The sequence below is a fragment of the Arvicanthis niloticus genome, chromosome 14 (genome assembly GCF_011762505.2).
Source record: "Arvicanthis niloticus isolate mArvNil1 chromosome 14, mArvNil1.pat.X, whole genome shotgun sequence".
In the NCBI taxonomy this organism is placed as follows: Eukaryota; Metazoa; Chordata; class Mammalia; order Rodentia; family Muridae; genus Arvicanthis; species Arvicanthis niloticus.
The window spans coordinates 51,626,265-51,640,185 of record NC_047671.1 but is presented as its reverse complement, the minus strand read 5'-3'; the positions used below and the strand labels follow the sequence as shown (position 1 = coordinate 51,640,185).

The 13,921-nt window shown below is 54.3% G+C and overlaps 1 protein-coding gene across 5 annotated transcripts in view; it reads left to right on the top strand.

Moving 5' to 3' along the window:
- Cxxc5 (CXXC finger protein 5) overlaps positions 1 to 13,671 on the top strand; it is a 31,143-nt gene extending 17,472 nt beyond the window's left edge. For 3 of the 5 annotated variants that reach the window (XM_034517979.2, XM_034517976.2, XM_034517980.2), the window contains exons 2-3: positions 10,424 to 11,480; positions 12,621 to 13,671. In XM_034517979.2, the coding sequence (XP_034373870.1) occupies positions 10,581 to 11,480; positions 12,621 to 12,665 (945 nt within the window). In that variant the 5' untranslated portion in view covers positions 10,424 to 10,580 and the 3' untranslated portion in view covers positions 12,666 to 13,671. Of the gene's footprint in view, positions 1 to 9,827; positions 9,872 to 10,423; positions 11,481 to 12,620 lie in introns of all 5 variants that reach the window. The other 2 variants (XM_076912805.1, XM_034517978.2) reach the window with 1 other exon arrangement.
- Positions 13,672 to 13,921: the final 250 nt, after the last annotated feature.

Below are 13,921 nucleotides of genomic sequence, written 5' to 3'. Positions count from 1 at the left end.
AGCTTTGGGATGTGTTCATGTGTTCTCTGGATGTTCTGTTACGTGTGTGTGACCCTGAGACCAGGAGCTCTCAAAGGGTCGCGTCCATAGCATCTCTCAGTGTCTGGCTTGGCACAGAGTTATCACTCCATTAGGGACTTGGGCTTCTCTGTTCCCATTTTACAGGTAGGCCAAGGCCCCACGAAGACAAGATCTCTTGAGCCCTGAGAGCTTTGGGGGGGGGGGCGCTCAGAAGGTGGGCTTCAGTTTCTTTGAAAGCAGTGATCTTCAGTACTTCTTCACCCTGTGGTGCTGGGGCAGCGAGTGGTTAAAAGAGCCTCTGCCGGTTTCCAGTTAAAAGCGTTCTTAAGTGTTCATGGTTATTACCATTGATGCTGTAGGTTGTTATCTTGGCGTTATTCATGCTTCCTGGGTCCCAGCAGCTGCTGAGGCTGTGCCTAGACTCAGAGCCTGAGCCTGTCCACTGAAAAGACGTTGCAGCTCCTAATTAAACTCCAAAGAGACGTCCTAGGTGTTGAAATTTTGCTACAGGGTCCCACCCGCCAAGTGCTTCCTCCAGTCCCTCTCCACTGCAGAGGGTTCAGAGTTCTCTACCAGTCTCAGGTAGAGGGACTGGCCCCAGGCAAAAGCCTCCCCAAATTTCCCCTGCCACTCCCTCCGCCTCTCAGACCTCTGGGGCCATGAATCATTTATGAGGCAAAAATGAAACCAATTAAGGACAAACTTTGAAAGCCTCTAATTGCCGCGCCTGGTGGCATAGAGGAGTGAGGGGCGGCAGTCCTGCTCGCTGCCGAGTCTCCTTGGCCCCAGCCCTCCTTCCCAGGCTTCCTGCCCGCTGCGTCTCGGGTGCGTCTCCGGGCGCCACCACCTCCTGGCCGCTCTCGGACGTGCCTGCGCTGCTCTGGGCAGCCGCCTGGCGCCCGCCCCGTCCTCCCAGGCCGACTAATTAGACCCGGCTCCCTCCTGCGCTGCCCGCTCCAGGCCCGAGGTGATGGCGGCTCAGCCTGCCCTTCTGGGGCATGTGCCCCAAAGCTGGCCGCCTTTCCCAGGCTGAATGGCTGCCTGCCTGGCTTAACCCAGACAAGCCCAGGGCCCTTGTGTCCTTGGAGCCTGGGGTCCACACAGCCAGCTGAAGGGCTGGGCAGAGCCTAATGAAAGGCAAGCTGGGGACAGGGAAGAGGCTGGCTGTGGAGCTTCTGGGATGTTGCATTAGTGAGCAGGACCACCCAATGCCTGTCAGCTTTGCCATGACTGACAGAGATGACCTTATGCAGATTCTTGCCTTTGGAGATTCCAGCAGGTGGAGGTCAGAATCTGAACCCAGCAGGACCTGCCTCACTGCAGTGAACCAGAGGCGCCAGCCTTAACTCCTACTAGCTGTGCTGGGGGCCCATGCAAGCCCTGGGCACTCAGGCACACTGTTTGCTGAAACAGAATTTCCGTGCTTGTGTTTTTCCATAATTATATTAGCAGGTGGGATTTTTCCTCGGGGAAGCACTTTGAGGGGGAGCGCTGTGGCTGTGTCCCCGCCTGCTCCAAGCGTGAGCTCACACTCAGCTCTGCCCGCCTGCCTGCCGTAATGATTTTTTAATTATGCAGCTAGTGCTCGGAATTGCTAATCCACCTCTAGCCCAGCGTCCCCTGCTGCAGCTCACACCCCAGCCCCTTGCTGCCAACCCCCCAAGGGGCAGTACCCAGCTATATACCCATCATGGCATGCTGAGGGACATGACTGCTACGGTGAAGGAGCATGGTCTAGAAAGGGTCATGGGGGAGGCAGCCCTGGTTCTCTTTGTCTCCCACTCCAGCCCCAGTCCCAACCTTGCTTGCATTGGTCCGCTGTGTCTCTGGAAGAGGTTAGGGGGAGTGATTGGTGCCCATCCCCGGGAATATGTCCACACCAACAGCAGGAATGTTAGTCAATCCGTCCTGCTTGTATGACCCCCAGGGACATAAGCATGCAGGTGCTATCATTGTTCCTGTCAGACTTGGACTTTGCTTCACTTCCACAGTCAGACACACAGCTGAGCTGCGGCACAATGGCCAACTCTGCTGCTCACATTTGGTCACACCTGAGGGCTGGGGTACCTTCAGGTGGCCCTGTGACTGGATTCCCTCCCAGTCACTTCCACACCCAGGGCTTTCTCCTTTCCCATCCCTGATGGGGGTCTGTCTGCCTGTGCCTGGCCTGTAAGAACCTCAATCGACCCTGGCCTGGGGGAGTCGGGGGGGGGGGGGGGGGGGGGGCGGCAGGCTGGAGCATAGAGGCAGCGGGTGGCTGGAGCGCCTCTCCAGGCACCCAGCTGTGGCATCTGTCAAGGTCAGATAGCGACTCCGGAACCAGCCAGCTTGGCCCCATGGCCCCTCTCGCCTCATTATTTTTGTGTTCCGGGGTTGCGACGACACCTCCCTCCCTCCTTCCTTCCCTCCCACCCCTTCAGTCTCCTGCGTCTTGCCTGCCTCCCCCCACGACTCTGCAGGGAGGGCCTGCGGTCTAGGGGCTTTTGTTTTCCAGTTTTTACCACGCTAAGGCCAGGCTGGCAGGCAAGGCAGGCAGGCGGGCAGGCGGGCAGGCGGGCAGGCGGGCGGCTAGATGCTGACCAGAGCTGTTAAGACCTTGAACAGCAGACAGGTGCCTTGCTCGGGGCTGAGATTCTCTGTTAAAAAGAGCGAATTGGTTTCTCAGTGGGACAAACTGAACCTGGGTGCAGCCCAGCCCCCGCCGCCGTGCCGCACCGAGCCGCAGGCACACCTGTGGGCAGCTTCCTGTTTCCATAAGGGCCCTAGCAGCTGGCACCAGTTCCCAACTGCACCATCCCCATCATACTCTGGGCCCCACCACTGCTCACACACTGTCTCCCAGCTAAGGCAGGTTAACCCACAGACCAGAAGAACCTGCAGACTCTCAGCCACCATAGTTAATGCTCTGCTTGCAAACAACACTGATGGCTGTGTGTGTCTGAGGTATGGAAAGCACACCCTTGCACACTGAGACCTTAGATTCCAAGTACCTCCACCGGTGTCAGAGCATAACCGTGGGTATAACAGTGCTATCGTCCACAGAGGTTGGCACCTTGGACTTGATTCACACCTGGTCATACCCACAGCCCACCAGATGCAGGCACCAAGCCTAAATGTCTGACATGCTTCCCCTGGTAGATACAGAGTCCTGGTACTCAGGATACCGTTCTACTTCATACATTCTTCTTCCCAGGTATCCTGTGTTTCTTAGTTACATACCCAAAGAGGCATTTGCTTGGTGTACCCTGTGTCCAGAGTGTGGGACAGGATGTTTTGGCAGTTGTGCTGTCTCACCCACCTGGCCCAAGAGCATCCTGGTGGAGTAGGGTGGGGGTGGTTCCAGGTGGGTCATGACGACTTAGGTGCCACAGTTTCTGGTTAGGGTATGTAAATATGGGGGATTGGGATGTGGGCCTGTTCCAGATTCCCTAGAGTCTCCAGGGCAGCCACAGCCATCCACTCACTTCCTCCTCCAGCTGTGGACTGCTGTGGTGGTTACTGGGAGGGGGAGAAGCTGGAGGCTTAGTGGTGGCTGGACACCCCCCCCCCCCCCAGGAAACTCAAAACCCTGGGCCAGCCGGGTGGCGGGTTGGGGCAGGCACAAAGAAGGCCTCTGTGCAGCCTGGCTGGGCTGCCCACAGGATTCTGGGGGAGGCAGCAAGAGCCGGTTTCCGTCCCCGTTGTGCTTCCTGTGGAGGCTGCCGGAATGCCCGGAGCTCTTGCCCAGCCAGGCCTGTCCGGCCCACCCGTAGCCCTGTCCCCTGTCTTTCCTTGGGCTTGGGGTACAGTTGCAGACTCAGCAGTAGTGCGTGATATGATGTCCCTGGAGCCTGAAAGCCACCAGAAGGACCCTGGGAGGAGCCTTGTTCTCCTAAGCCAAGGTTAGAAAGCCAGGCCTTGGAGTCTGGGTTCAAACTGTGACTCTGTCACCTACTGACCTGGTGACCTTAGGCAGATGGTTTCACATCTTTTAGTTAAAAGGGTGTAGAGAGTCCAGTACTAAGCTACAAGGCCTGGGTGTGGTGGCTCGTGCCTTTTCTTCCAGCCCCTGGGAAGCAGAGGCAGGCAATAGCTTGAGTTCCAGGAGAGACCCTATTTCAAAACAGCTACAACAAAAACAAAGTACAAGAAGAATGTTCAGCACAATGCCTGGCTTGCTGTCATGTCCCCTTAGGCAACCAGAGCTAGAGGACACCATATGTCTTCTTGCCCCTCAGTAAGTCACATTCCAGCCGTGGCTTGCCCAGAGGCTTCCTCATCTGCAAATCCTATGACTAGCTCTGCCTCCTCTCAGGCCACTAGGTCTCGACTGCTCTGGGTAGCTGGACGAGAAGTCACTTTCCCTAAATTTTTTTTTTTTTTTTATAAATCTGTCTTCTTTCCCTCTTTGAGCCCGGGAGCAGAGTCCTACAGTTTGGAGCGAGGATCAAGAAGCCATCTCCAGGGCTAGAGAGATGGCTCAGTAATTAAGAAGAGAACTAGCTGTTCTTGCAGTGGAAACCCCCCCCCCCCCCCCCCAGTACATACATGGCAGCTTTCAACTTCCTGTCACTCCGGTTCTAGGTGATACTGTGTTCTGGTCTCCTTGGTCACCAAAGACGCACACAGCGTATATACTTATGAAGGCGTTCATACATGTCAAAACAGTCTTTGGGCATTTCCTATTTTACAAATAGGAAACTGATGCTCTATGTAGAGAAAGAGCTGGTTCAAAGTCCATGGTGAGGGAAGGCCAGGACAGAGCCACAACACAGACCTCAAGACTCCAGGGCCTAGCTTTATTTTTTTGGCACAGTTTACCCCCTCTGGCTCCTTGACTCGAGTGTCTCTGAGCTAGCATTCACTGCCTGTCTGTGATGAAACCCATCAGGATAGGGGGGTGAGCAGGGATGCAAGCTATCATCTGCTTAGACAGCATCACTCTGGGAAGCAGCTAGTTCAAGATCCAGAGATCCCCCAGAGCAGAGTGTTAATCTGTCCATCCTAGCCACAGACCATTCTGCCTACTCTCAGTAGAACAATACAGGACGTACTCAGAAGGTGTCTATTGAGGAGTATATGGGCTGCAGCACACAGAAGAAAGGCTATGTCTGTGTTAGCTGTGGTCCATAGGGTCCCATACAACATGTCAAAAAAGAGCTCAAAGGTCATATGCCGAAGACACAAAACAAGGAAGGGCATTCCTGGACATTTGCTGCCTTTGTAGAATGAACCTAGCTTGGGAGATGCCAATAGAGTAAGTCTTTAACAGAGTGGTAGGCTCTGCATCTCACTGTCCAGTTGAAAGCACTCCTCTGGCCAGAGACTCAGTTGCCAGTCCAAGAAGGTCCTCAGAGATGGTTTGGGAACAAACAGAGGCCAGGGTTCGAAGCCTTGTGTCTGAAACAGGTTTAAGTCAGAGGGTGTGACTTTACAAGTATGACTGCCACAGACCCAGAATTTTGTTTTTAGTTTGTTTCTGGTAGAGAATCACGGTCTTACCACGTAGCCTTGGCTGCCATGCAACTCTCTGTAGACCAGGCTTGCCCCAAACTCATAGGGATCCATCTGTTTCTGTGTCCCAAGTGGTGGGGTTAAAGGTGTGCACTACCACACCTTGCCCCTTTTCTGTTGACTATCACTGGAGCATGTGGTTGGCTGCCTGCCAACTGTCTGTCTGTCTGTCTGACCGACCTCTTTACAGTGCTCATCAGCACTGCTCCCCCCCTATATCCCAGGTAAGTGAATATAAGGAGCTTTAAGCCAGAGTGTACACTGTAGAGCTAGCCCGCCCAAGCTATGCTGAATTCTACTTGGCAGTTGAACTTAGTTTGGGACGCCTCCTACCTTTCACAAGCAGGATAGACTTAGGAGATTGGTAGAGCCAGTGCAGCGGATGAGGCGTAATGCCCTGGGCAAACCTGTTCTTGGACATAATTCTAAAAACGCACTTAAAAATCATTGAACTAGGCCCAGTGTGGCCATGCGCACCTTTAATCCCAGTACTCTGAGACAGAGGCAAGTGATTCTCTGTGAGTTCAAGGACAGCCAGGGCTACCCAGGGAAACCCTGTCTTGAAAAGCCAAAAAAAAAAAAAAAAGAGAGAGAGAGAGAGACAGAAAGAGAGAGAGAGAAATTATGGGACTAGGGCCAGGGAGAGAGAGAGAGAGAGAGAGAGAGAGAGAGAGAGAGAGAGAAATAAATTATGGGACTAGGGCCAGGAATAGTAGCTAACGCTTAATAATCCGAGTATTTAGGAGCTAGAGTTGTTGCCTCTCCCCCCACCCCCCAACACACACACCTAAGAAAAAGCATTGAATTGTCCTGTAAATGTCCTGTCCTTGGCCTCAGGACTTTGGTTCTGACCCTGCAAAGGTCATCCATACCTGACCCAGTTTCAGCTGTGTGTCCTGGTAATACCTCCCTATCCTTTACTTGCCAACCTCTTCCTCCAAGAAGGCCTCTGGCCTCACTGTTGACCTTCCACCAGCCCGGCTTGTGCACTCCCGCAGGATGGCCCCTCCCTCCACACAGGCCATTGGTGGGGAAGGGAGTAGCACCACTAAACATTGAGATCTAGCTGTAGGCCTCTTAGGAACAGAACACCAGCCCCTCCCAGGACATAAGCTCCTCCCCCATGCAGTCAGGCTCTTCTGGGGCTGAGGGTGGGGTGAGGCCATCACCACTACCTCCGGTGACCTCATTGCCAGCTGGCATTATGATGTCACTGTCCTAGCATTCTGAGTTCCTGCATGTGTATCTTTAAGCCTCCAGGTGGGGCACTCCCCTGGGGGCCTGTGACAGCTCACCCCTGACCAGGAAGAAGTGACAGGCATGGTAACAATTTGGTGGCAGGGCAGTAGCATAACTGGGTCAGCTTGCCTTGGGCTATTCTGTCAGTTGCCCAAGCAGAACAAAGGCAGTCATAGGCAAGTGACCAATACTTAGCTCTGGGTTCAAGTTCCACCGCCGTTGACATTAGGCTGACAGCTTGAACTTTTGTGAATCTTAGTTAATTTATCTCTGAAACTGGTTAAAACTTCCTGTCTCTTGAGTACTATCTTAACATGTGAAGCATGCAAATACCACAGCTCAATAGGTGCTCAATAAATGTGAGTCCCTACGAAAGGGTTCTTAATTAAATGTTAGTTGAGGTACTGGTTTGAAGAGAGCAAAGTCTGCTTTCAGGGAGTAGAGGCTGAAGTAGCCCCCACTGCTGTCAGGTGGTCACATGACCCTCCCTCTTCCCAGCAGCCTGGGTTCCAAACAGTAGGCTTCTGAGGCTAGGGTCTGGAGCAAGAACTCTGTCCCCACCCCTCCATCCGTCTATTCTCCCCAAGCTTCTTTTAGATTCTCACTCTTGGGCTCCTCCCTCTGTGGACATCTCCTGCTGCTTTCTCCTGGCTGTCATTCCCATTCCTGGTCCACTGTGGTCCCTGTGTACCCTCTGACCTCTAACATGAGCTTGCTTCATCCCACCAGGTGTTGCTTCCTCTGACCCGCTCCTGAGTTCTGTGTCAACATTCTCTGTCCTTAACACCTGTCTCTCCCTCACCCCCCATCCCCACCACCCTCCACCCTCAGCTCTTTAGGACTGGCTCCTTCATCCCTAGGCCCTATCCCCACCCGTCAGCCCCTGGTCCCAGCTCCAGGCCGCCGGGCTCTTGCATGGACAAAGGGGTCCTTTGTGGGCTGACCGCGGCTGGCGGGGCGGCGGGGCGCTGGCTCCGCATTGCTGATGAAACGGAGCCCTTTGTTGTCCCTCCTCAGGCGCAGTATTTCTTTTTGGGGGCTGGATGCGTTCCTGGCAGGGCTGATGATGGATGCGCCCGCCGCTGCCGCCTGCCTGCCCGCCAGCTTTCCCTCCCGCTCATTCCCGCTCCGCTTCAACGCAGCCCAGCTCTTCCCCTGCTGCCTGGGTATTGCCAGGCCCTTCTTGGCCTTGGAGGGGTTGCAGTGTGCCCTGCCATAGAAGGCTGGGGCCTAGGAAAAGGTCACCTCTTTGTTCTCTCCTTCTGTGAACAGGTTAGATGGGACCTGTAGTTGGAAGGACCAGGGAGAGCATCAGCCTTTCCCTAGGTCTGAAGGGGATGGCACAGCCACACAAGCAGGTTTGGAAGAAGATTGGGAGCTAGACCTAGGCCATGAAGATTGGTTTTGCATATCTGCTTTCTGGGTTTGAGGATTGTTAGTTACCTCTGTGGCCAGTCCCTATGTGTATCCTGCCTTACCTTCCAGAGCTAACAACCCTCAGTGTTCTTCTGCAGCACCTGTTCAGTGACATATCACGTTCTCTATCCCAGGCTCAGTGTGCTTTAGGACTTGGGGACTGAGACCACGTAGTCCCCAGGAGAACCGAAGTGAGAGATGAGACAAATTCTAGGAGGGGACCAGAAATGACTAGAACACAAGGACTGTTCTCACATAGAGACTGGGATGCAGACAAAAGCAGGAGGTCAGCCTGAGCAAGTAAGCACAGCCCTGGACCACGCTGCTTGCAGCGTTGAAGAGAGCTGACTTCTAATTGACCTGCCGGCCCTGCGTGCAGAGCCGGCTCCTGGAGCTGGTGGAGAGGGGGGAGAGCGAGCTTGAGCAAGCAAGAGCAGCGTTAATGCGGCTATCGATTTCTGCCACCAGCCAGCAGGCCTTAGAGGCGGGGGACACATGGGCTTTTGCTCCTGTCGCTCCAGCCCTTCTTCCCTGTCTCTGAGGTTGGGGCTTCTGGGTTGTGGCCCTGGGCAAGGAAGTGGAGCTCAGTGAGCAGGGACCAGAAGGGGTGCTTGGTGTTCTCTGACCCTTGTCTCTTAGCACACACCCAGGGTCGCGGTGCCAAGAGGGGTCACTGGTCTCCAGGAAGAGGGTCTGGAAAGGTGGTCTAGGCTGGCATGTTGGAGGTGAGATAGTACAAAATCCTCAGACAGAATGGTCCCCTTCCTGTTATGGCCCTGACCTCAGACCCCCAGCCATGCCCTCCTAGGACTGTCCTAGTGGTTCCCATCATGCTTGGTTCTTCCTGGTCTAGGTGCCCTGGGTAGATGTAGAGCCATGGAGAGGTGAGAATGGCATGCTGAGTGAGGCTGTAGGTGGCCCCACCCCACCCCACCCCCTGAGCATTTCAGTTGGCTGGCTACACCAACTGCTTTCTGTCCTGGAGCAAAGGGGCTTTTATAGGTGATGGGTTTACCCCTTTGTAAATGCAGAGAGTTAGACTATATGACCTCTGGTACAGGCCGAGTATCCAGGGCAGCCTGGTGGGTGTGATGGGGTTGTCCAGGGACAGATATCTGATGTGTTCCTAACACTCAAGCCCAGGGCAGGGCGGGGTCCACCAGATGTTCCTCTGCCCCTTCAGCCACCAGCTGCTCAGGGGTTGGGCCTTGTGCTCTCTCTCACTCCTCTCCTTGGGGAGGCCAGACTGAAGCAGGCCCGCAAGGAAGGGATGCTAGAGAGCCAAGGCTGATGGGAAATTGCTACCCTGCTCTGTCTGGACCTGTAAGAAGGGGGCTGGTCACTCACATGCCCTGCTAATGCCTGTGTTTAGAAAGCTCCCTGTCCTGGGAAAGGCCCCAGGCCTCAGAACTATGGATGTGGCCTGAAGACAAGCTCTTGCTTGCCTCCCTCCTTTTTCCATCCCAGCCCTCTGGGTCTTCACTGTGACCTCTGCTCTCCACCCCTTGTCATGGCTGCACCCTCCTTCCATCTGAAAGCCAGGCTAGGGCACAGCAGAGACCACACTGAAACCAGAGCAGGATCTGAGATGATGACTGTGGTTTGGGAACTGACAGCGAAGTGTATATGGATACATGTATGTCTTCCCATTCTTGCAGGAGAAGCACTGCAGGCCGAGAGCCCCTGCTCACTTTATAAGAGGGTAGGTGCTCCCTAGAATGAGGGTGCTGTGTTCCATCAGACTTTGTATTAAACGAAGCAGCCTAATTCCCTTACCCACAGTCTCCAAACAAGCATCCAGGGCTACAGTTCAGGTGTTGTCTGTATCTTTTCTCTACCTAAATGGGTCGGACTAGAGAGGCTGTTAATCCACTGGGTTAGTTAGGCTCTCCACATCTCCTTCCTCAGCAAGGACAGCAGCCCCTTGGCCTCATTACTTAGGTCTTCTAGGTCTACACAGGGCAGATTTGGGCTGGGACCACCTGGCCTAAACCTCACTGTTCTCTCTGGCCATGTGTCTTTGAGCTAATAGCTCGTAATAAACCTTGTTCTCCCTGGCTAAGAAATAGAGAATTACCACCTACAGCTTCCTAAGGTTCTTCTGGGTCTTAAGTGAGATGGTACAAATAAATTCTTCACCAAGATAGGCTTGGCACTTAATGCCTCATCAGACTTCTGGTTGTTACCATGGCAATACGGGTGGTGATGCTGAAGGAGGAGGGTTTACTGACCTTGTCCCTACCTTTCCCAACAGAGTAAAGACTTTTCCACGTGGACACCTGACCATGTGCCTACCCTGAGTGAGGGCCTCCAGGCATCTCTGCTGTGGGCAGCCGGGCAACGTGCTCAACTCTGAGCCCCCAGCAATTTGCAGGCTCTCCCAGTGGCGGAGTCTGGGCCTCGGCCCCACCATGTCGAGCCTCGGCGGTGGCTCCCAGGACGCCGGTGGCAGTAGCAGCAGCAGTAACACCAACAGCAGCAGTGGCAGTGGCCAAAAGGCAGGAGGAACAGACAAAAGTACCGCCGTGGCTGCCACGGCACCGGCCTCAGTGGCAGATGATGCCCCGCCCCCTGAGCGGCGGAACAAGAGTGGTATCATCAGCGAACCCCTCAACAAGAGCCTGCGTCGTTCCCGCCCACTCTCCCACTACTCTTCCTTTGGTAGCAGTGGTGGCACCGGAAGCATGATGGGGGGGGAGTCTGCTGACAAGGCAGCCGCAGCCTCCCTATTGGCCAATGGTCATGACCTGGCTGCGGCCATGGCAGTGGACAAAAGCAACCCTACCTCAAAGCACAAAAGTGGTGCTGTGGCCAGCCTGCTGAGCAAGGCAGAGCGGGCCACAGAGCTGGCAGCCGAGGGACAGCTGACGCTGCAGCAGTTCGCACAGTCCACAGAGATGCTGAAGCGTGTGGTGCAGGAACACCTGCCACTGATGAGCGAGGCTGGGGCCGGCCTGCCTGACATGGAGGCTGTGGCCAGCGCCGAAGCCCTCAATGGCCAGTCCGACTTCCCCTATCTGGGCGCTTTCCCCATCAATCCAGGCCTCTTCATCATGACCCCAGCTGGCGTGTTCCTGGCCGAGAGTGCGCTGCACATGGCTGGCCTGGCCGAGTACCCCATGCAGGGAGAGCTGGCTTCTGCCATCAGCTCAGGCAAGAAGAAGCGGAAACGTTGCGGCATGTGTGCACCCTGCCGGCGGCGCATCAACTGCGAGCAGTGCAGCAGTTGTAGGAACCGAAAGACTGGCCATCAGATTTGCAAATTCAGAAAGTGTGAAGAACTCAAAAAGAAGCCTTCCGCTGCTCTGGAGGTAACAGCACCGTAGAGGGAGGTGTGCGGGCTCTCCCATCTGTCTGGCGGTCCATACCTACCCCTGAGTCCTGGAGCCCACCTTTCCTGTCTGCAAGTGTGGGGGATACCCAGCCCCTAGGGCCTGGAGGTCTGGCTGCAAGATACCAGTTCACTGCCCTAATAATCAGAGCCACATCCTGAGATGCCAGCCAGCCATGGTTTGCAGGTAGGGGCCTGGCGTTCCCAGTGAGGCCCTGGGACTCTGATGCCCCTCCTAGGGCTTGTGTCAGATATTTCCACATAGGTACCAAGTTTCTATCTTGTAGACATGTCCTAAAGCGTCTAGTCTGTAACCTAAGACTGGTTCTGTCCCTAGCCCCATCTGAGGGGCTTTGTCTGTGGACCCTGTGGCCTTGAGAAGAGTCATGTGTTGTTAAACTCCTAACCCACTCCCACCTCCACCCAAAGCTCCCCCAAGATAGAACAGTCCTAGTGCTGGCTGCTCTGCCTGCAGGTGGGAAGAGGCAGCTCATGCATAACTGTGAGCTTGGTATTACCTGCAGGGATCTGTCTACTCTTGTAGCAGAGCCTGGCTCTCTGTCCCAGGTGGGGTAAACCAGCCGAGTTCAAAAGCAGCTTTGCAGTTTGCCACCCCTGCCCGCTAGTCTCCACTCCTCTTACAAGTAGGCTTGACTCCTTAATGGTTGGGAAGGCGTCCTAGTCACGGCCTTTTGGCCACCTTTCTGACCACAGTCTCTCATGTGTCTTGCTTACCAGCACACCCAGGCACTCCCTCCACTGTGGACCTCTGCCCTGTGGGCATCCTCATCATAGACATGTACACAGCAGTGCTTACACTTGCCAGAACGCAGCTGTGGCCCCAAGTATACTATGGCCACCTGGTGCTAGGTGCCTTTGGGCACCTGAGTGGCTCAGGAGGCCTCTGGGTGCTCTAGGCCTTTGGGTAGCCCAGCGGGTCATGGCTCCTTCTTTGGCCAACCTGGCCTGGCCAAGATGACCGGAACTCTTCGGGGTAACTGCCCGTTCGTTCTCCATGCCCGTCCCTCCGTCATTGAGCCGGCCACGGGGAGCATCTTGCACCAGGCCCACCGGGACCCTGACTGAACTCTCTCCTTGTTTTTGTCTCCCGCCCCGCCAGAAGGTGATGCTTCCGTCGGGAGCTGCCTTCCGGTGGTTTCAGTGATTTCAGTGACGGCCGGGAACCCAAAGCTGCCCTCTCCGTGCAATGTCACTGCCCGCGTGGTCTCCGGCAAGGGATTCGGGCGAAGACAAACGGATGCACCCGTCTTTAGAACCAAAAATATTCTCTCACAGATTTCATTCCTGTTTTTATATATATATATTTTTTGTTGTCGTTTTAACATCTCCACGTCCCTAGTATAAAAAAAAGAAAAAGGAAAAAAAATTTACCTGCTTTTTCAGAAGAACATCAACAACAACAAGAGAGGTAAAGACGAAACTATAAAGAGGAAACTATAAAGTACCGAGAGACTTCCTGGGCAAAGAATGGACAATCAGTCTCCTTCCTGTGTCAATGTCAGTGTTGTCTGTGCGGGAGATGCTGTTTTTGTGTAGAGAATGTACATTTTCTGTAACCTTTTGCAATCTAGTTACTAATAAGCACTACTGTAATTTAGCACTGTTTTAACTCCACTCTCATTTTAAATTCCTTTGATTCTTTCCAACCATGAAATAGTGCATAGTTTGCCTGGAGAATCCACTCACGTTTATAAAGGAAATGTTGATGGCACCGTGTAGAAGCCCCTCTGTATCCATCCACGTGTGCAGAGCGGCCAGAGCCCACTGGTACTGGGAGTTCCTGACCCAGGCCCGACCATGTTGCACCCATTGTCCCCTGACTGGGATTCCCCCACCCCAACAGTGACGGATTTTGGAGAGATGAAAATTCTATTCATTCGTTGATCCACTGAGATCTGGGGAGCCCACATCTCAGTATTTCTGATCCTGGCTACTTCCCCCTAGAGAAAATAAGCCCTCTTTTTTTTTCAGCCTTGCTCACAGCAGCAGAAGAAAGGGCTTCTCTGCTTGGTCCCCTGCTGGTAGGGGTGGGTGCCCAGGGGGCCCCCTGCCCGTGGCCAGCTCCCTGCTGAAGAACATGCTGTTTGTATTGTTTTAGGAGACCAGGCTGTTTTGTGAATAAAACTGAATGCATGTTTGTGTCATGATAACACTATTGGCTTCTTGCTCTTGGGTTTTGGAGGGCTGGCTTGGGGCTGTGGCTGGGCTGGGGATAGCTAGACTCTCTTGGAAAGGAGAAGCCTTTGGGCCCAGGAGGTAGGCTGAGAACAGGAACAAGCATCCTGGAAATAGCACACAACCATGTTTCTATGGAAGGGTTAGTGTGTCCCAGGCTCCCCTAGGTCTTGAGCCTGACCATTTCCAGGCAACCTGTCCTATTGGGGTGGGCCTGGGCTACTT